At 34.5% G+C, this 23,960-nt stretch overlaps 1 protein-coding gene across 4 annotated transcripts in view; it reads right to left on the bottom strand.

The window, feature by feature from the left end:
* Positions 1-11,771, bottom strand: part of LOC101204368 — a 52,218-nt gene extending 40,447 nt beyond the window's left edge. For 2 of the 4 annotated variants that reach the window (XM_011656205.2, XM_031884962.1), the window contains exons 1-5: positions 11,327-11,767; positions 11,091-11,149; positions 10,854-10,935; positions 10,408-10,475; positions 7,806-7,875 (exon numbers count right to left, since the gene is read on the bottom strand). In XM_011656205.2, coding sequence (XP_011654507.1) covers positions 7,806-7,875; positions 10,408-10,475; positions 10,854-10,935; positions 11,091-11,149; positions 11,327-11,629 — 582 coding nt within the window. In that variant the 5' untranslated portion in view covers positions 11,630-11,767. Of the gene's footprint in view, positions 1-7,805; positions 7,876-10,364; positions 10,476-10,853; positions 10,936-11,090; positions 11,150-11,326 lie in introns of those variants that run through there. The other 2 variants (XM_011656206.2, XM_031884963.1) reach the window with 2 other exon arrangements.
* Between the last annotated feature and the right edge of the window lie 12,189 nt (positions 11,772-23,960).

Below are 23,960 nucleotides of genomic sequence, written 5' to 3'. Positions count from 1 at the left end.
TCTTTTGCTCCGACAGCTCTAGAAACATCACCCCACGTTAAAGAATCATCGTCAAATACCAACTCATCATCCTCCTCAGAATCGTCATCCAATCTTCCAATCAACCATTCGTTACTATCATCAATATCTTTTAAGGAGATGGGGTCGACAATATCTTGTAGGTTGTATCGACGTTTTAGTGCTCTGTTTGTATTTGATGAACACTAGATCATTCAAACGACTTTGAGCAAGCCTATTTCGTTTCTTGCTATGAAGCTGAAAAATTAGAAAGTTTCATTATCAGTGAATCAACAAATTTTGATTATCATTCTCAATGTACTTAAGGAGAGGAAAGGTAACTTGTTCAAACACACTCCAATTACGCTCGCATCCAGAAGCGCTACAAGTAAGACCTAAAATTCTCACATCAAACTTTTGCAAGTTTGGAGTTGATTGTCCAAAATTATCCCACCATTCCACTATAGGCACAAACAAAAAAATATATATATTAATAGAAGAACTTGTTGCTAGTATCGTTGAGTAATCGTTTAGTTGAAATTTACCTGGAGATATTTTGTCCCTTTGTCTGATTGCTAAAGGTTGTCCGAATAATGCTTCAGCTCTCTTATACTTGCTTAGTTCTGCAAGTATTTTGTCTTGTACTTCCAATGAAGCAACCATTTTTGTTATGCATGAGTAGAGTCCATTAACTATTTCATCATCCTTCTGGATATTAGGATTCGAATAATAGAATGACAGGTTTAAATAATACCCCGCTGCATGCAGAGGACGATGCAACTGAAGCTCCCATCTTTTATCAATTATGGTGAAAATGTCCTTGTATTTTTCTTCATTATTATTAAAGGATTTAGCAATAGCTTCCTTAGCTCTATCCATGGCCTCATAAATATATCCTATAGGTGGCTTCTTCTCGCCATCAACCAATCTAAGAACTCGGACTAGTGGGCCAGATACTTTAAGAGTGAAAACAATTGTAGTCCAAAAACTAGCCAACAAAATAGTCTGAACTACTCGTTTCGCTTGTTGCTCCTTACTCCATTTGCTATTCTTCCATTCATCTGAAGTAAACATCTTCCTCAGATTATTCTTTTGACGATGTATACTCGATAATGTAATGCAGGCAGTAGCAAAACGGGTCTTAGCTGGTCTAACTAACTTCTTTTGGTTAGTAAAACGTCGCATCATGTTTAACAATCCAGGATGAACATATATGAAATTGCTAATCTCCATGCCTCTTTTCAATGCTTTTCGAATATTCGAGATCTTGTATATATCCTCCAACATCAAATCTAAGCAATGAGCGGCACACGGAGACCATATTAACTGTGGTCGTTTTGCTTCTAACAATCTCCCTATTAACAAAGAAAATAAGTACACATTTAACGTAGAACTCAACTAAATCTAACAAATTAAAGTTATAACTTGTAAGTAGTCTACATTCTTACCTGCCATCACATTTGCTGAGGCACTATCGGTAACTACTTGTACAACATTCGCTTCTCCAATTCGGTCTACAAAATTATCAAATAACTCGAACATCTTCTTTCCATCTTTCACATAAAATGAAGCATCGATGGACTCAATAAACATGGTGCCTTTAGGACTGTTAACTAAAAAGTTAATTAATGTCCTATTTCTTCTATCGGTCCATCCATCAGCCATAACAGTGCATCCAACCTTGGCCCACTCTGCCATATGGTTACTCATCAACTCATTTGTTGCTTCTAATTCCTTTTTCAAACATGGAACTCTTAACTCATGATAAGATGGTGGTTTCAATCCAGGACCGAATTGCCCAATTGACTCAATCATAGGGGCAAAACTATCATATGTGCAGGCATTCAGAGGCACTCCTGCATCATAAAACCATCGAGCAATTCTTTGGATGGTGTGCTCTCTCATTTCCTTCTTGTATGTCGCATTCAATGAAGTTTGTTTTCCTTTGTCCTTTCTATTTTGAACCACAGTTTCTGGGTTAGGAGTAAAAAATGCATCCATTGGACCCTTTTGCCTTGGCTTCTTCAAGCTCGGGCCCCTTGGTGTTGCTTTGTTGTTTACACTAACACTCCCTTCATCTTTTGCCGAGGGTAGCCTCCCAAAGGGATCCTAAATATATAATCGGAAGCTTTTCTGCCTTGCACCCTAGCAGATTTTCTGTTTGAGTCAAATCACCCTCTCCCACATTAACCACGCTAAGGGCTGATTTCTTTCTACCCCGAACACCATTCAAATAACCTAATGGAGACCTTCAGCTTAAGAAGCATCTTCACATCGTACTTACAAAAGAGAAGAGAGTCATCGGCAAATTGAAGCAATGGGAGGTGGATCAAGTGGCAAACCTTCAAACTGGTTGTTACTATGAAGCTTGTTTATGATTTCTCCTAGAACCTCACTTACTAGGAGAAATAAAAAGGGGGAGAGGAGGTCCCCTTGGCGGATACCTCTCGATGCTGTTATTTGGCTTACTGCTAATGAAGACTGAAAATTTTGGATTTTTTAGGCAGCCCATTATCCATGAAATCCACATGGAACTACACTTTTGTAGAGATAAAATCTTTTCTAAAAAGTTCCAATCCACCCTATCAAAGGCTTTTTCCAGATCAAGTTTTAAAATCCAACTTTTTTCCGTTTTGCCCTATAATCTTCTATGGCCTCGTTAGCAATTAATATTTGGTCAAGAATTTGCATACCTTCAATAAAGACGCTTTGGGTAGGACTTATAATTGCATCCATAACTTGTTTTAGACGTTCAAATATAACATTTGCACTACCTTGTATGCTAACGTAGTAAGGCTGATTGGGCGAAAATCCTTGACTAGAGTCACGTTCTCTTTTTTCTACACTAAACAAATGAAGTTTTCTTGAATGCAAGCATTTAATCTTGTATGCTAACGTAGTAAGGCTGATTGGGCGGAAATCCTTGACTAGAGTCACGTTCTCTTTTTTCTACACTAAACAAATGAAGTTTTCTTGAATGCAAGCATTTAATCTTCCATTTCTATGGAAATCAGCCATTATGGATTTGAAGATATCCTTGAAAATAGACCAGTGGTTGATTAGGAACTCAGTTGTGAATCCATCCGATCCTAGAGCTTTATTTCTGCCAAGTGCCTTTAAGGCTTTAAAGATTTCCTCCACTGAAAACCAGGTAACAAGAGCTTCATTTTGAATTAAGGAAACACAAGACCAATCACAATTACGCACTCTCATTCCTAGACCAGAATCAGCAACTATCGATTTTAAATGATATGGGATTTGCAAGTCTAGCAATGAGAATGCGTAACTATAGACATCTTTTCAACTTTCAGTTCTTCCTCGCATTGAAATAAAGCACTAAGATCGGTCTCTAGAAGCTTAAAATGACCCTGCCTCTCAAGCTCAACTGACTTCTCAAAATGAGTTATTTTCTCACTACTAACACTAAAAGGAAAGTTGTGTTAGAACACTTGCTAACAAGAACAAGATCTAAATTTATTAGAATGAGCTATAAGAAAATACAAGATAAACCCAAGTATAAGGCACTTGGAACCTCCCTCTTGAATACTCTCACCCAAGCCCTAAATCACTCTACAGAATATCCTCCCTCTCACTTACCCTCCCTCCATTTATAACAAGATGCAACCACCCTAATAACCATACTTACATAATAACTACTAATAACCACACTTACATAATAACTACTAGTAACGTCCTAAGTATCTAATTACCCTTATACCCCTAACCCTATACTAATCTAATTACCCTTATACAAGATAAACACATGTATACTAATCTAGGAATCTAACAAGTTGATAGAAGACTCACCCTTCTTTTTCGAGGGAACGCTTAGTGTACTGCACGGTGAACCTCTTAGCACATGAAGTGGAGTGGGGTGTAGTAGGCTATGACATCCAACTCCTTATTTGGGGTAAGGTTTAATTTTATTTGGGAATTAGGATTAGGATTTCAAATAACCCTCATTAATATTCTTCAATTCTAAGCAGGTGTTTGTTTCAAGGGTTGTTTAGTTCGTCGGTCAACTTACTTACACCACTTCTGGTGACCATCATCGGCCAAACTCCAACCACCACTTCTGGTGACTCCACCGACATACTTCTGGCAACCAACTCTGACGACTATTGTTACCGATCAACCTCCAGTGCTAATGTGTGTGTGTGTATATAAAGAGAGCTGAAAAAGTAAATTAGGCCACATTTTTGTGTAAAATAATAGGTCATTAGACTGCAATTGTGTAATTAACTTATTTAGGCTATATGCATAGAAATCCCTAAATTAGTTTAATAAAATTTTCAACTTTTTTCTTTGATCAATTTAACTAGCTTGAAAACTTAAAGTTGCCTTTTAAACTTACAGGTTACAATGTTGAACAAAACTTAGAGGGGAAATAAAAATAAAAATTCAAAATTTCTAATTTTTTATTCCTCAAATATATTTTGATAAAAAAATTATAATTTTCCAATAATTGAACTTGAGATTAAAATTCTAATTTCGAAGTTAGCATATTGTGATTAAAAAAGAAAACTGTGATCTTTTTTAAATTAGTTAAAGTGAAAAAAGTTCGGAATTTTATTTCAAAACCTAGTAAAAATCAAAATATCAAAATGCTAAACAAATTAGCTACAGAAGTGTAGAAAATTATGAGTTATAAGTTTTATTTTAGAACCAATTTTGTACCTTCAAAAAAGGGAGCTTTATGAATGAAAGACATGAATTGCATCCGTACACTACATTTTTAACAATTTCATGTTAACTAAGGCATCTCCGAGAATGGCAAAAAGAATAAATAGTTTTTTAACATAAATTAAAATCCAGTTAATTCTATATAAATTGGCAGGACATATAGTTTTAATTATATTTCCAAAATATAATATTTCATGTACGTAATTATTTGTATAATAAAGAATAATAGTACAAAAAATTATACACGAACTAAAATAACCAACATTTAATTTACATATTGTTATAATTTCAGACTACAGAAACATGTATTCAATACACAGACTAAAATAATCAGCACCTCAAATACAGACCATTATAAACCAGACTATAACAATACACAGATTATTATAACCCACAGGCTATAATAAACAACTCTGCACACTAAACGCCCCCTCAGAAATTTCACCTTAGAGTTGGCAAAGAAAAAACAGAATGCTTAAAGCGTGGAGGAAGGAAAGATTGTGAAGCAGACCCAGTAGGAGTTGGAACAAGTGCGTGGGTGCAGCAACTGACTTCCAATAAGTCTGAGTCCAAATCAGAAATCAACATGGCTTTGGTAACATTCGTTTTTGGGAAGCCCTTTGCTCTAGTACTTCTTACAAAATTATTAGGAAACGGTTTGAAGAGGTGAGGGTAAACTCGAGCTTTTACAAGTCTTTTGGGCCTTGATCTTGATCCAAATCTTGCCGAGGAAGAAAGAGATTGGGAGGAGGAAACCAAAATTGATGGGGTTTTTGGGGGGAAAATTTGAGGTCACTAGCAAGGCAGAAGCTTCAAAGAGCAATGAGGTAGTCTTGGTTGGAATCTTCTCTTTCCTCCTTAAAAGCTTCCTCTTCTCCATTGTCGGCTTTGCTAAACTTAAGACTGAAATTCTTTTTCTCTTCTTTAAATCAGACTCTCCAGATTTGTCCGATGAATTTCTAAAAGTGGGACCATCACCATTCAATGAAATGCCTTTATCATTAATGCCTGAATTGGAAGCTTTCTCTTGCATAGTAGAAGTTGAGGAAGACCTTTGCGCTGCTTTGGTACAGCCTGGTGAAATAATGCAAACATGGAAATCTGAAGCTTCAGAGATCGGGGAAGACCTTTGTGCTGCTTTGGGATTTAATTTATTGCGGCAGAACTTAAATGAAAGCAGAAAAACCAAGCGACTCATGGATGTTTGAACTCGTAACAAAAGGGTCTGGCCTTCTGGCTTCTCTCCGATCTTGGAGATAACTCTCTGATTCAAAGGGACCAAAGATTGATGGAATGAGACAATGGAAGAGCTGGCCAACAACTTCTGAATATTTTCTGATAGTTTCTGAGACTTTGAATTGTTGAAAATTTCTGATTTGACATAAGGCCTTTTGGCAAATTGGGGCCGCAACTTTTCTGCCAAGTTCAACCTCTTCATCCTGCATAACTTGATTTAATTTAACATCAACTGGGTTTGAAAAATCACAAAAAAGTAGCTCCCCTATGGCTATGCTAGGAGGATCCAGAGAAGAAATATCAATGGAACCACATAGATTCTCTTTAACTTGTATTTTGGCTTCAGAAACATTTAAAAAATTCAATGTTTCCCTGGAAATGTCTACTAAGCCCCCAAAGTAAGTCCCAATGACCTAAAAAGTTTGATTGTTCCAGTAATCTAGAGGTAGGTTCTTGATCGAGAGCCAACCACCATAACCTTTTGCATACAAAGGTCTACAATGAACTTTAAGTGAAAAGCGCCAAACTCTTGCCATTTCCCAGGTTGCTCTATAAGATCATCTAATGTACCTTGATCAAAATCAATCAAAGAATTCTCTGCAAATACTGGATTGATGAATACCTCTGATTGACAGTACGATTATAGCATATCTTTAAATCCCGACCATTGAACTCAAAAAGACGTGTGACCACCCATAATTTGTGGAAGTCTGCTCAAAAGGCTCTTGGATTCTTAATAATCAACTTTTTCTGTATGCTTTGATTTTTCAGGTCTGAAACAGGGATATTTCTTAATGCCTTAACCTTTTCAGCATAGGTAACTGACTCCTCTTCTTGAGATCGTACAGGACCTCCTGACAGATTCTTTTCCACCTTATTCTGATCTGAAACCAAATCGCATAGTCATTCTGACTTGAAGCTTTTCAGCATTTTAAAAATCAGCTTCCAGCCTTGGAATTTATTTAAAGCTACAAGAATAGAATTGAACCCGTGGCCACGAGAGATTCAAGAAGTTATTTCAAGTCAAAATAGGAGAGCTTTGCACTTTCAAGTTGACATTGATGGAAATTTGGATGATACGCTTAAAAACTGGAGTCCACAAATGTCAACCAAAGAAGAAAAATAGGGTTGAACTTGAAGATAGATGGATAGCTCCACCCTTGATTCTATCAAGCAAGATATGATTTGCAACTTCAACTCCATATACATTTTCAAAATCCTCCCCATATAAATATTTTGAAATGAGCTCTAGAATCTCTGTTCTGGAGAACTTGACTCTCATTCTTTGCTACTAATGCTGACAACCTGAAGCTATGCATAAAAGAACGATTTGATTTCATAATCAAATACCTAGAATTAAGCAATCAATCTAAATGTATATGGAAATAGAATATACAAAAAAACAATCTTAGTAATTCCCAATTTGCAGCTGAGATAATTAAGCTTGATTTTCTACACAACTCATTCCTCATCTGAATCAATATTTAAATGTTTGCTCATTGCAGATGTAATAAAGATATTGCCTTCAATAATCTAGATAAACAGAAACCAGAAAACAACAAAAAATTCCTTCTGTTTATCTCTTTCTAGGTTTCCAGAAAAACAGACAAAGTTGTACAATTACTAGTTTTAACTGCAAGACCTAGCATTTTGGACGACTTGAGACAAAAGGTAATTGATAGGACACAGAGTCACCTGATGACAATCTAATACTATAAAGTAAGCAACTCATTAACTCATAGCAGTGGAATAGTTGATGTTCAAGACTTTACCCCTCAATACCAAACATAAAACATCATTATTATTGAATATAGAACGATATACTTTCTAAAAATGGAATGGTGAAGCAAAAATTTGTCGCTATGAAGCCTGACACAAGTTAGTGTTACCTGAACATATTTAGTTGAAGGCTCCTTGATGTTAAGAGTGAAGTCCTCATTCCATATCGGCTGCTTTGTCCTGTCATGTCATGTTAGCATGGTAATGAGAGGGAAGTTATAAGTCTAAGCTGTGGTGAGAAAACTAAAATGTAAAATGAGTAGTGTGTGTGTGTCTATATAGAATACATTTAAAAGCCACCAACTTCCTTTCGGACTATTGAAATCCCCCCATAGCAAAAAATTTTTAAAAAAACACTGCCAATTAAAAAAGATCATTCAAAGAGCAGTTACAAAAGTTAGATTTTTTTTTCTTTCAAAACTGTTCATAAAAAGAACGAAAAAAGACTAATCCTGGAGGTACAAAAGTTAAAACCAAACATCAAATAACAAAGATCTCCACAAAATGAGAGAGAAAACGAGGAAATTTAAAACTACAAAATTAAAAGGCACAATAAAAGCATTCCAGCCATGAAATGTATCTTGAATTGAAACCTTTCAAACTTCTTAGAAAGATAACACCATGAAGAACACTTTAATCGAGCCAGATTGAATCAAACACAAGAAGTTTGAGAAGAGTTCTAGAAGATGCATTGATTTCTTTCGAACCAAAGCTCAAAAAGAATTACTCGACAGCATTCACCCAAATTAGCTGGAATGCATTTCCTCAAAGACTCTAAGAATTGAGGTAAAAGAAATCAAAAAATAAAAACCAGCATTTCTGCGAGTATAAACTTTCAAAGATATCGTGTGGTTGAGAGATTTCCTCCACTTTTTTCTTCTATGCAGTTGTAAATAAGTTATATCAATAAAAGATGGAGTAACCAAATAACTTGATAAAGATTTTACCGGGAAAGGACTAAGGATTCAAGAGACCAATTTGAGTGGTGAATTTGAGTATCACCACAAGTAGACAAGAAAATGAACCTAATTATCTTCTGAGAAAGGTGTTGGCGCTAGTGTACAATATACATGGTTATGAATCTTTTGATCGCTTTGATTGGCATACCACTACAGAGAAAGAAGCCTGTGGATCACCATCTGAGAAAAACTTTGATCCTTGCAAAATTGCAAATGGGAAGAGAAATCTTTTGGAAAATGGTTAGGAGATCTTGTTATCCGCATCCCTTCAATGTAGCTTCATTACCAAATGGTTCAATTCCAGATTTTGTTGGCAAGCAATTTGCAGGGCTTTCTATTCAGGATATGTAACGCAACTGGGTTGTTTTCAATGATCCTTTGTAGTTTTCACTTTATGTTTCCTTATGTTTACTTTCTTGATGCTTTGTTCTATTTCCTACTTTGTTTTCTTGGGCTCTTTTTGGAGTTTGTATCTTTAAGCAATTGTTTCTTTTCGTTCTCTTAATGAAAAATGTGGTATTTTGTAAAAAAATGAGATTCTTCATTCCTTTATTGGAATATTTCTTGCCAACTGATTTTAAAGGGAGAAGGAATAAATTATTTGAGTTCCCTAGTTGCAGATCTGGAAGTTGCCAAGTTAAATAATCACGATGAACTAAAGAGCTGGCTCTTTGAATTATTCTTAAGTAAAATTTTTAACACAATAACTGGGCATCTTCAGTTTGAAGTAGGCATTTCCAACTAACACCAAAAGCAACGCATATCATCTTCTCACTAGGATTTCCTTGCCTTCAAGATCACACCTTCTGTGGATCAACATAATCAAGGCTTTAATTTCATAAATCTCGTTGGAACACATAAAAAAGTCTCAAATAGAACAAATTGAACCAGCTAGGCTGAAGACCTCATTATGGTGTTTTATTTCTAATTTTTTTGTTAGGCTTTCATTTGCAAGTTAGATGTTTGAATTGAGAAGATTTTATATTTTGTCATTGAACTAACGCCCCAAACCACTGGAATTCAAATTTGGCACCTAATTGCCCCGACATTCCCTGCAACCTAGCTGTATCATCTTTGCTTGTCTTAAGTTGCTTCTAAAAGTGAAAGAATATCCCCGTAACCCAACACGGGTCCATTCAATATTTTTAAACTCATTCGCATGCTTCCTAAGAAAAATTCCCATAAGTCACCCACGTGCTCCAAGTTGAGCATACTTACCTTTGGAATTCTTATGACTAAGCCACCGAAAATGAAGATTTACCTTGTTGGTATAGGTAGTAACTTTCAATTTTTCTAAGCCTTTCTTAACCATACTTTTATATCCTTATAAACTCTCTCTTTCGAATGTGATCTCAATTCACTCATGTCCCCTCATAAACTTGGAACGTTACATAAGCATAGTCTCTATTCATTTCTCCAATGGAAAGCTTTATTTCTAGTTCAAAGGTGATAATAGTGTTGCTATCTATATCACCAAAAATCTATCTCTTCGCGATTATATGAAATATACTACAAATGTTTACATTTCGTTGAAGAGGAAAAAGTTTGACCTCTCATTTGAACACCTACATAGCTTCATGCCATAAAAACCCTCACTAAAGCTCTTCCAAGACCCAATTTTTGAAGACTTGAAGACCGAGTCCCCGATTGATATTTATTCATTGTTATTTGTTTGTTAAGGAAATATAGTTTTGTTAACGAATCGTTTACCACTTAACACGATGAAGGATTTTAGTATGAATACATTGCTCACCCCCATTTCGTCTTGCTTTTAGCAATCTGACCATCCAGTTGAAACACCACATATGGATCGCTGGTTCCCTAAAAGCATGTCAAAATGAGGAACAAATACAATCAAATAAGACATGCAAAGACTGTATAGCATTAGAAGTCAATAAAGAAGACCAATGTAGTAATTGGTCAAGATATAGCAGTTGTCATTTACTGTGCCTTTTGTTTGGTAGGGATAGATGTCTTGAGTTACTCTTAAGAGTTAAGACCATTCTCTTTAGTTTTAAGGTCGGCTTTAAAGTGGTGCAATTGAATTTAAGGTTTTTGTGTGTTTGTGTATGTGTAATTTTCCATTTCATCAATGAAAAAATATGTTTATCAATAACAAATAATATAAGATAAACAATAAGTGGTGATTTTATAGAGTTAAGAACATTAAAATGATCATAGTAAGGGGAAAGAGGTTACCCATGGATCCATTGCAGGTAAATCAATGCCCTTCTTCAATTTGATGAACAGTTGACCATCATATGTCTCTCGAACAAATGACCTGCATTTGGATTCATGAATAAAAATTTGGCACGTCCAATGGTGAAGTCAAAGGAACTTATGATTGCAGTATGACAAATATGCAACTAAAAATTCCAAGACTTCCTTCTGCACAAAAGTTATCGTCAGTTAAAGTTCATCATAGCAATTACATACTCTGAAAGATATACAGTCGTACAGCCTGCAGCATCAAGTTCACGCTTCCCAAAATTTTCCTGTACCAAAAAAAGGGAAAATAGATAAATAAAAGATCACAAGAATTTTCAAGCAATACCCTTCACCCAACTTACATTCTACAATCCATCTTCATAACCCTCTCCTAATAAGCAAAAAATGATACCACCATCAAGAACAAAAAAAAAAAAAATTGAAGCAAGCAGTAATCATATTACAGGGGGGCTAGTGTATGCTTCGAAAGCGAAACCGGCGAGAATAACAGCGAGATTGATATCGAAGGGCCTTGGTTCAGTTCGTTGTTGGAGCGATGCATTTTGAAGTTCGGTCCCTGAGCTGCAGAAGCAACGAAAAGAGGATACGCCGAGGCGACACTTGTAAGTTACCCGGAAAGTTAAAACCCTAGGTTTGGCAGAAAAGTGAGGTCTTCGAGGGGAAGGGTGGAGGTTTGGGGTCCAATGGAGGTTGGGAGTGGAGGTGGAGAGAGAAGAATTGAGGTGATTTTGAAGAAAAGAAGCCATGGTAGGAGGTAGAAGAGAGAGTGAAAGATGATGTGTTTGTGTGGCGGAGGGATTTGAAGGAACTTTGCGTCTGTCAACGGAACACCTTGTGAAGTCTAGAAGGTAACGGTCATTCTAGAGCCCGCCCATTTTCACATTTCCTTTAATTAATATTGGATATGAAACAAATATTATTAATATGGACGGTTCCATAAATCACGACTTTCTCCAAAATTAAATTAATACCAATATTATCTAACATCTTCCATCCTTTATACTCCAATATTGTACCATCAAATCTTTTATAGTCCATTTTTTTCAAGTGACAAATCCTTACCCTTATCTATTAATAATACTTGTATAAGATAGATTTCAATCATGAAAAAAAAAAAAAAGGCTTTTCATAAACTTGTATAAGAGGCATATATATTGGAGCCTATATATACCCTAAACTCGTGGTTTATATTTTGTAAACAAAGCATTTACTTACGTAAATAAATAGTTATTTATTTTAAACTTAGACATGTATAACATACCCCAATAAATTAAAATCCAATGTTATTTAAATGTAACTTGATCGGTTTGTGGTTGACATACATGTGGATCGTGTTTAAGTAAAAACCTCAAAAAATCTATATAATATGGATAAGGTTGTGTACTAGTAACAGTACAAATACGAAACTACTTTGTAAATGTTGCAAATGATTTGATTCAAAATCATTCATGTAGAAACATACGAGTAGAGGTGTTGGTGTACCCAAGAGTAAGAAAGAGTATTAATTATAATAGAAAGAGAGTTATTTGTATTACATGTTTTAAAAAGAGGGAAGTTAGAAGGGTAGCTTGGACCATGTACTCATATTTCTCTCTAAATTCAACATTAATCTTCTCATTTGGGAGAATAATTATTTTTATGAAAAATTAGACTTTTTGTTTACACCAAATTTGGTACCAAAGCAACTCTAAGAGTCGGGACCAATGGTTGAAAAAGAAGTTAACCAACCGATTGTGCAGGACAACTGAGTGGAAGAACAAGAGGTGGAATGAAGCCTCATCCTCTTTTCAAGAACATCAACCTGACGCTTGATGTATGTTAAATCTTCATTGGAAGAAATTTACGTGACATTGCTTGTCTATTTATTCATAAATGTGTACGTATTTAGCTCGTAGATATGCCATATTAGGGCTCTAATTGAGCAAGTACTAGGCGACTAAATAGGTTTATGCTATAAAAGGTGCAATCTTATTTATGCGTTGCAAAACTTCTAATGATATACGTGTAGTGCAAGTTGTTCTCTCAATCGCCTAAGTGCAAGCGAAGAGAGGTTTATGGCAACTCTAGAGTTGAACACAAGAAATTAAGGTTCCTAATGAACTTATCGCACATCTAAACTCATGCCGTATACAATATACAATATGAAAGTATGTATAGTTTAATGTATCTTAATTACCAACACTAAGGTGTTTTTGGCGGTGCAAGGTGAGCATGGTGATGAAATGAGATGGAAAATGAACCTAGTTATAAGCATGGAAGGAAAGAAAGCTTAATTAACTAATCCCGATAGATTATGCTTCGATAGTTCAAGATGATACAAAGCATATTACTTTAGAATTAAGGCAAGGACCTTTCGACGCGCTTCGCCATACTTGATCATCTTTCGGGATTCAAATACTTAAGTTAAGCTATGATTTGTATTTAATCAACTTGGATATATTATGAGCAATTTGTCCCTAATTAAGACGAGCAACCTTTCGGTGTTTTCGCCACATAAGTTAAAAACTCTGTAACTTATGCAAAGGATGAATTTGGCGATGAGATTGTATTGATACAATCTACTCGTCGCTTACTTAGTTAACTGTGTGCTCTCACTTGTCAGGTTATTGCAATCACGTCATTGTCTTTCTTTCGAATACATAATGTTTTGACATCCGCATGTAACGAGACAAAACTTACAAAGCATGCACTCTGATTCTCTTACATCAAAAACGCATTTCATTACTCATAAACTAACTAAGCAGTTTGAACATGAATAATAGAAGATAAATGGGAGAATGAAAGAAGAAATGCATTACGATTGTAAATAAAATTTTAGGCCCTTCAACCATAGATTACATTATAAACAACCTTACAATATAAACAGAAAATGGAATATAGAGAAATGTATTAAGCCTCAGAGTATGATTTCTCATACTCCTTGGCTCTGATTTTTGTCTGTTCTTGAGAGGGAAATGAAGGATGAAGAACTCTCTCTCTCTCTTTGTTTTAAGCTCTCACCTAAAACTCAAAGGATGGACAATATGAACTTGCTCTCCAACCAAAATTGCACACTTTTTCTGAAGTAGAGGCCTCTATTTATATGCAAGGACTGATGTGACAAGACAACCTATTCTTCACTAATGCCTCTTAGGATGTATTAGGGCTACACGAACGTTCTTTCGTCTTTTTTTCAATAATACACGCCAAATCAATTCGTATATTGTGCACTAGTTCACCTAGCTTAGTTGCTTATCGCTGCGTTGGTTGGATGCATTTCCTCACATACTATTCAATTGTCGAGCTCTACTTTTTGCTTATATCCTACAATAAAATCATTAAAAGCGCAATAAAAAAAGGATGAAGTTCTTTTACAAAACGCGCTATACAAGCTAATTAAATTATATACTTTTTACTCTTTTTTTTCGTCTGTTTTGATGTGATAAGACTTCATTATTTTACTCAAAAGGGTAATAACTTGTATTTCTACAAGTTATCAGACAAGAATTCAAGAAAGTATTGATGTGCTCACAAGAAGGATGGAAGTGGTGGTGATAGCTTTTCAAAACCAAGAGAATGGTCGATCATACGATTAAGAATGGGCTAGAAGAGGAAGGAAAGGCGGTAGTGGAATGAGAAATGGAAGAATTGGAAGTATTTCAAGAAAGGATTCCGAGAATTCAAAAACAAGTTCAAGAAAATTCAAGAAGGCAACCAAATATTCAATAAATGCTCCCAGAATCTCAAGGCTTAGATTCTCAAGCAATGATGATCAAGAAAAAAAAATTACGCATGAAAAAGAAAAAAGAGAAAGATTTAAAGCTCACGACTACAAAATGAAGATTGATTTGCTGGTTTTTAGGGAAAAGAGAGATATTGAAGTATTTCTTAGTTGGATTAAGAACATGGAGAGTTTCTTCGATTAAATGAACACTACGGTTCACAAGAAGGTGAAGTTGGTAGCTCTCAAGTGGAAGGAGGAGTCTTGGCATGGTGGGATCAATTATAAGTAAACCGTGAAAGACAAAGATAGAAGTCGATTCATTCTTGAGAAAAGATGAAGAAATTGATAAAGAAAAGATTTTTGATTTCTTCGTCCAATTATAAATAAACTTTGTACAACCAATATCAAAATTGTCGACAAAGGAATAAGAAAGATAGCTTATATGTTGAAGAATTTCACCAATTAGGAGCAAGAACCAACTTGGCAAAAAATGAGCATCATCTAATTGCTTAATTCACTAATAGGCTTCAAATGGACATTAAATAAGGTAAAATTCCAACATTTTTATCTTTTGGCTAACTCTATTGCTTTTGTTGAGACAGTGGAGGAGTTGAATAAGATTTGTTCCAAGAATGCTTCAAGAAAAGCAACGTGAGAAGCATCAGAACTAACTTTAATAGAAAGAACAAGGAGATTGTCCAATAAACAACCACAAATAAAGGAAAAGAAGTAGAGAAATACAATCAAGAAGTTGTAGTAGAGAAGAAAACAAAAGCAAATGGAAAGAAGAAAAACCAAAATCCTTATGTTTGATGCTTCAAAGGTGTTTGTTATAGGTGTGGCCAAACCGGGCACTATTCAATGCTTGTTCTCAACGCAGAATAGTGGCATTTATTAACAAAGAAGATGAAGACTCATTTGAGAATTTCGATGAAACTGAAGATAATTTAATTAGATGATGAAGTTTGAGTTTATTGTGTTCTTCAAAGACTCTTGATCACACCTTCAACGACATTCTCTTTTATTCTCAATCGCATTGTCTTTTCAAGACAAGATGCACAATTAACAACAAAGTTTGCAATGTCATCATAGATAGTAGAAGTAGTGAGAACTCCATTGCCAAGAAGTCGATAGCAACCTTGAATTTGAAAATTAAGCCTCAACTAAATCCTTACAAGATTGAGTGAGTGAAAAAAAGAGGAAAAGTCTAAGTTAATGAGTTATACACCATTTTATTGACAATTGAAGTAGAAGACGAGCAATCATTTATTTACTACAATTAGTGGAAAGAATTTGTTAAAGAAGAGAGAATAATAAGACGTATTAGGATTTGTTATTGCTGAAAGGTCCATTGAAGATGAAGATTTTGAAGTTCCTAAAGAAGTTCAATAATTGTTTGATGAATTTTTGCAAATTAAGCAAGAAAGATGGATTGCCACCTTTGGAGATATTCAACATCACATCGACTTAATTCTGAGGGCTTCACTTATTAATCCTTCCTTCTTGGATGAGAAAATTGAAGCTGGGTCTGTCCCAGTAGAGATCCAGGAACTGATGAATGAATATGTTGAGATAATGCCGCAAAGACCTTGCCCACTAATCATGAGATTGAACTTGTCCCAGGAGCCAAACCCCCCAGCTGAAAATGCCTCTATCTCATTGTCGAATGAGCGATAAAGAGTATATGATTCTACACCAACACATCGAGGAAATTCTAAAGAAAGGGCGTATTCAACCAAATTTGAGTCCTTGTGCAATGTTGAACCTCTTCACTCTAAAGAAAGATGGTAGTTGGAGAATGTGTGTAGATAGTAGAGCCATCAACCACATTATGACAAAATGTCGTTTCCCTATCCCAAGAATTGACGTTTTACTTGACCAAGAACTTAGTGGAGCATTGATTTTTTCAAAGGTTGACTTGAAGAGTTAAATGTCATCAAAATTGAATAAGGCTCGATGTGTTGGGTTTTATGTCCTAAAACTGGTAGATAATAATTATAATTCATTGACCATTATTAATAAAGTGTTATTATTATAACTTAAATAAATGTTATTGGTTATATTATTAATTTTGTTTCAATAACCTAAATCCAATGAACTAACACCCTAAGTTGTTAGATGAGTCTTGAATAGTATGTATAGAAATACATGGATCAATGTTCGAGATATAACTTAAAGGCTCTATAGTATAGGGATAAGATTGAGTACCTTATCTTAGTAACGTACACTATGGATACGACTCACTTTGTATTTGATACAAATGCAATAATCCAACTCGTTCATATAAGTGACATGTGAGTGAGAGTATCCTATGTAATGAGTTTGCATAAGATCAGACCACGAAATAGTAACCACTAGATGTAACTCTGCTAACTAGTCAGGTTTCTATTTCATTAGGATGACCTAGGTAACTTAGTTTTAATCCTGAGTGTATTATGGACTCCTGCTCGCATGAGATTGTCTTTTTATTTGTATGAGTGAGAGTGACTGGATTGTCGACTCAATATGCTTATCATTTTAGAGACAAGATCGAGTGGAAAGCTGAAAACATAATCACACAAAATGAAATTAACTCATTTTCCACTATAGGACAAGGAGATAAGTGTTCCCTTAAATGGTATCTTCGAGCCTTGAACAAAGGGTCGTACCCTTTCTATGGCATGAGAGAGTTTTTATTTATTGGTTGGATCATAAACAGGTTGTTCACTAGAGGAGCACTGTTATTTAAAGACTAGAAGTAACCTAGGGGTAAAATAGTAATTTGACTCAACTATTGTTACAAACACTTGTGAGTGACTAACTTACTGTTATTAGTTTATATCCGTGGACATAGAAATATATCTATAGTGAAAAGAGTTCAACTGTGAGTCTTTAGTGGAGTGCACACATAGTTAACGAATATTGATTAATGTGGTTAATGAGTTTAGCTAATTAATTTCATATCGTTGTAGCTTTTGATCTGTAGGTCCATAAGGTCCCCTTTCTAGCTCATAAAGGATAATGAAATTTATTTGTATTGGTTGTAATTTGAAATGTTCAAATTTACTTTGAGAATTAATATAACGTGTAGTGATACATTATAATATAAAATTTATATTTTAATTAAATTTTATTATATAAAATCGTATACCAAATATAAAAGATCTATTTTTTTTTTCCAAATTGTATTTTGGTTGTTTAACATCCAAAATATAAAAGATCGTGAAAAAAATCATTGAGAAATCAAATTGTCAAATCTAACGATCGTGTTTCAAATCTAAACGATCGTGTACCAAAAAATTTTGAAAAAAATAACTTAGATTTAGCAATCCAAATTTGGCTACCTAAATTTAAACGATAGAGTATAAAAAAATCTTGAAAAAATCATTTAAATTTGGCTACCTAAATTTAAACGATCGTGTAACAAAAAAAAATCGTTTAGAAAAGAATAGCCAAATCTAAACTATTGTTTCCCAAATATATTATTCGCGTTAGATGCTCATTAATCAAGGGACATTTTTGGTATTTTCCATTGTGGGCTTTTTTCGTTTTCAAAATTGTTCTATAAGGTGTAAATATTTTGTTGTTTTGTTATATTTTTTTAGAAGATATTCATTTAAATTTGATTTAAATGAAGTATTAATTAAGTATGATTTAATTAGTTATTAACTTATTTATTTTAATATTACTATTAGATTAATATTAATTTATTAAAAATAGGGAACTGAGTGATTTTTCCACGTTCCGATATTCTCTCAACTTCCTGAAGAAGAGGGAGATATGGGTACGACAAAAATACAGAAGAGTTATGTGACTTTGCGGTCTCTGCAATCTCAACTCAAAGAATAGGGAGGTCTCCAAATGGTGGTGCCCAAAATTGGTGATTGGTAGATACAGGGTTATCAACGAATGTAAGTGTTCTTCCTTTTCTCTGTATTTTTTTAAGAATCATGCTTACCCATAGTAATTTAGAAATTTGTTTCTATTTTATTTTGCCAAAGCACTCGTATTTTTAAATCTCAATTAAATTGAGTTATGGTCTCTATTAATCTTCCATTGCATAGAGCTCTCATCCCTTCAATTGGTATCAGAGCCATCTTAATTTTTAGTTGAGAATTTTAAAAATTTGCATTTATTTGGTGGGATCTTGCATTATGAAAGTAAATTTTGCAATTGAATGTTTCTCGTAAATTTTGGCCATAGATTTAATGTCTTGATAGGATCAAAATGTAAAGGCCTCTGTGTTTTTGGGCATTTTCTATGAAAAACAGTATGAATTTCTCTCAAAATGGACCACCAGAGGGCCTCTAATTGGTGATTTTTTGGCAATGCACAAAAATCGAGGTAGAAAAAACCCTTAGTGTAGCGTTTGAAAGTTGAAGAAGGGTTGACGTCATGATGACATCATTGTGATGTTAGCAAGATAGAGGAGGTGCAGCTGACGGCTCGAAGAGGCGTGGTTGATGGCTTCGAGGGTTTGCTCGCGGTTGACTCCGGTTCAAGGTGGTCAGCTTCGCCATATTTGATACACTACTTCTTACAAGACAACTTTAGAATTTAATTAAACTTTTCCCACTAACAGTTACAAGTCTACACTTATGCTAAACAGATATTAACCATAAGGAAATTTCCTCTTGAAAGGTCAAACATGTACCATATAAGGTTTATCATCAAAAGCATCCAAACATACAGTCAAAAATTGCTCACACATCATCCAAAAATCATGCGGGCGAGGTTGGCTCACAAATGGTGAAATTAAGGGACTAAGATCAATTCACATGTTCAAGAAATCATGCAGTCGAGGTTAGCTCTCCCATAGTCATATGACCAAGATCAGCTTGCACATGTTTGAGGAGTCACTCGACAAGACTCAGCTCACGCATATTTAGCACATATACTAATGGCAACCTTTCTCCAGTCAAGTTTTAATAGAAAAAGCTTAAAAGTTAGTCCAACTTTTACCTCAACAACTTACACTTAGTCCAGTCGAGACACCAACTTGACCTTACTTAACTTAGACCTATACTCAAGCTCAATTTAAACTTCCACCTCTTTTTCCTAAGAAATCCATCATCGATATTGCCTGGCATCAGACTACTCAACCTTGACTTAGACTCACTCCTCTTCTCTTAAGAAACTTATGCTTTGGTACCATTTGTCACGCCTCGCCCCTTTGCTATTTCATGCGACCAGAAGGAGGTGTGACGTCTAGACATTCCATGCGAGGTTCTCCTTAAACAACGTACTGAAATGCCTAGTAAGCGAAACTTCTCAACCAATCTTCATCGTAGAGTCCCAACTTGAACTCAGAGGACCCTTTAAACTCATAGCAGAGAAACACTAAATTAACTAATCTTAGCTTATCGCCTAACCTTCAATACTTAAACCAAAACTACTAAGCGATAATCATTAATGAGATACAAAAGTAACACAACGGAAAGATAATGAAATGCAACTCTGCTTTTATTACTTGGTTAAACTCTTTTACATTTTCTTTTTCTTTTTCGCAAGTCACTTAATGAAAACCTAAGTTCTAAGCTCTAGGGTTGTCTTCCTCCACTGGGATGCCACTCCTCGTGTCAAGGTGTGTAGGAGTATAAGAACCTCTTTCTTATCCTTCTCCTTGACTGCACAACAACCCATCTCCAAGACAAAACTCATCCCACACACAAAACTGGGATGTTGATGTCTTTGGACGTAATAACTTGAAACATCAAACCTCGGATAACTTGATCAGATTTCTCGCGTCACAACCCATCTTAGCTATTCTTAGTTGGGCTCAATTTCTGATTACCTGAGGGAGGGAAACTTAAGCACATAAGTCCAATACTTAGCGAGTAAGAGTTTTAGAAAACCTTTTTGGGAATACAAGCCAAACACAAAGTATTTTTATTTCTCAAACGCGTCTACCAATGCCTTATTTCACAAATCACCGAAATCTTAGATTAGCTCCTCTGATTCCTTTCCACCAAGAATATGAATCCTTCATTTTGCTAAACCTATTGTGATTCAATCTTGCCAGTATCTTGCGATTGAGCTACTGTGATGTTCACTCAATCCATAGCATTTGGGAAGTTTCCATTCATTCATTTTTTTGTTGCATTGATCGTTGTCATTCACATTATGCACACATCGCATAACCATTGCTTACTTGATAAGAATAAAGCTAATGGTTTGCACACATTCATCACAATCAACACATAGAAAACAAGCATTTTCTCTTTCCAAAGAACATCAACAATAACATAAAAAATAACAATAGAGATACTGGTCGAGTTATGCACAACTTAGACTCAGAAGGGATCAATTTGAGAAAATGTTTATAAAATATTAGTTCACAAATTACCATTGCAGGAGTGTATTCAAGAAAGCCACTCATGCAGTTGTGTATAGTTTAATAAAATCACTCATGCAAGAGTGTAGGGTTAAGAAAATCCCTCACACAAGCTTTCGATCCTTTCTCCCTTGAATGCTTCTTCTCGCCTAGAGTTCTTTCAGCAACAACTCTACTCTTTGCATTCTTTTGACAAAACTTCCAAATTGATAGCAATTTCCTTAAGGCTTCTACCCGTAATTATACTAATCCTTTGGACCAATTACTTTCTTTACCTGCCAACTCAAAATTATATTTTACACGTGTCATTCTATCGCTTTGCCGCACTATGTAACCAAACCAAACTCGACACGTAAGCCAATGCTTAACTCCTTATTTGACATTTTCTCGAGATGTAAACCTTACCATCTCAAGAAGCCAAACTCTTCTTTGCCTTATCTTCTCAGGAAGCTAAACTCCTTTTTCCCACATTTTCTTCCTTGCGACAAGCTACAACCACTAACCTCTTTTCCAACTTCTCCTCAAGTTACTTTGCCTTAATCGCTTAACTCTTTTTGCAATAGGATTTCTTTGTTGTGCCAACTTGTCTCTCTTGCCTTCTCTCAACATGACTTCCTTTCCTTCAAATTTTATCTTTAGAGCGATTAATCTTTTCGTTTTGGAAGAATCATCACACTTCTCAACGCCTGTCTTCTTCAACAGGACTCCATTTCTCAGCTCTGAGCCTCACATATTTTAATGGTAGTTTTATCATTATCCCTTCTTCAGTTGAAAAAGTTATTTTGATCTCTGTTGTTACTTCCATAGTTGTTTGATTTTTAAAAATGTTTTTAACAAATTTTGAATTTTTTTTTAAAGCATAGCTATGGAATAATTTATATTAGCAGCAGAAGGTTTATCCTTCATAAGATAATCTTTATCATTAATGGATTGAAATTCAACTCCTTTTTCTTTCTTATCTTCTCTACCTAAGATAGATATTTTGAAGGTATGTAGCGAACAAATAATTAATCTAATTCCAATGATTCAATATCATAGGCCACTTTAATTGAACTTGCTTTCATATGAAATCTTATAGGTAGGGATCCTAGGGCAAAGGATTCATTAGCAATATCTAAGACTCTAACATTAAATTCTTCAATCAAATCATCTCTATCATTTTCAGATATTCAAATTTTGAGCTCAATAATTGTTGTAGAGATGTCTTTACTTTTGAAGTTCCTTTATAAGCAACTTCAAGAAATTTTCCCACTCTTTTGGCAGACTTACATGTGTTTATTAATTTAAACAAATTTTGATCAAATCCATTACATATAGCATTAAGAGCATGAGAGTTTCCAAAAGAAGATTGGTCTTCAACATCAGTCCATTCTAACTCTAGTTTAGTTGTAGTTTTACTAGTTTTTTCATTAGCAGTAATAGTAGGTGGTTCACATCTAATGATGACAACTTTCCAAGTTTTATTGCCTATTGATTTAAGAAAGGCTGTCGTACGAGCCTTCCAATATGCATAATTTATGTCATTAAGAATTGGTGGTCGAGTAGTAGGTCCTCCTTTAATTATATCTATCTTCATAAAACCTGCTCTAATACCAATGCAAAGAGTAAAATAGTATAATTTTCCTTTCATTGTTACTTTAGTTAACAACTAGAGAAATAGCTAAGGGAATAGAATGATAGCTTAATAACTTTGATAACCTAGTTTGGTGAAAACACGCCTACTTCTGGAGAGCTTTTATATAGCTTAGATAAATAGATTTTATTAAGATTTAAATAAGTACAACACTGTAATAATTTAGAAGACACACACTCTCCCGAATTGTGATTTGAATTTAATAAAGATGGTTAGACTCCCCCTGAAGAAGTAATCGAACCTATATCGGTTCAATAAGTTTTTTTTAAAATCTCTTATCACAGATACACCTAGAGTTGTCTACGACGATATCAAACAATCTTCATAAAGTTTCTAAAAAGGTAATAACTTACCTTCGCAAAGATTCTTCACGAAATAGTAGCTTGGAAAAACATCTTCGAAGAATACCTTGAAGAATAATGACCTTTCCTTCTTATAATAAGGAAGAACTTTGAAACGGATAAGGAAAAGATCTTTTAAAGATAATTCAATTGAAGCTTTTTATTGGTTGATGAAAACCTTCTCCATGATATAAAGAATCTTCTTAAAATATTATTTAATAAGAGAAAGAGATATCAATTAAAGGATTAACAATATCATTAAAGTTTAAGAAGTTATTTGTTCTCTTTTTAAAATAAAAATAAACGGAATGAATAATTGTAAAAAAACGTAACATAATCCATTCTCTTCAACTTTGGTAGAAACATTGTTATTACCAAATGGCAAAATAATAATTAAACATATTTGAGTTTTTTGTTTTATTATCCTTTTGAAACAATGATTGCATGCAACAAATTGTTGAAATTTATGTCCTAAAAATCGTAGTTTGTAATCATTTTCTATTCAATAAAAGTCGTTATTTAGAAATTGAGTACTGTAATCTTAAATCCAATAAACTAAGTTTCGAGGCTATTTTTGAGTAAACTTGACCTTTATGTAGAGACATAAACGTGGATCAAGTTTGAGTATATAGCTTAAATAATTTATAGTATATGAATAAAGGTTGGGCGCTTTATTTAGAGAAACTATAAATGCAACCTGCTTTGTAGTTAGTGCAAACGAGATGATGCTGAATCGTTCATGTAGAGACATGAAAGTTTGGGCATCCTATGTAAAGTATTTACATGAGATTGAACCATGAATTAGTCACTTTTACATTATAGTGTTGTTTATTGTTTAAAACTGACTATCTCAATTATTGATGACCTAGGTAACTTAATCTTAATCATGAGTCAACTATGAACTTTTGTTCATATGAGATTATTCTTAGATCTGCATAGGTGAGAGCAGCTCATCAGTGTTGGCCCAATAAGTCTCCCATTTTAAGGGTAAAAACTAGGTGGATAGTTAGGGAAATATCGTACAAGATGGAATTCACTCATGACCTCATTAGAGTCAGTAGATAGGTTGTTCCCTTATGCACCGTAT

Source organism: Cucumis sativus, chromosome 5, assembly GCF_000004075.3.
Source record: "Cucumis sativus cultivar 9930 chromosome 5, Cucumber_9930_V3, whole genome shotgun sequence".
Taxonomy (NCBI): Eukaryota; Viridiplantae; Streptophyta; class Magnoliopsida; order Cucurbitales; family Cucurbitaceae; genus Cucumis; species Cucumis sativus.
Note: the sequence above shows the minus strand (reverse complement) of the source record. Positions and strands in the feature narration are given on the sequence as shown.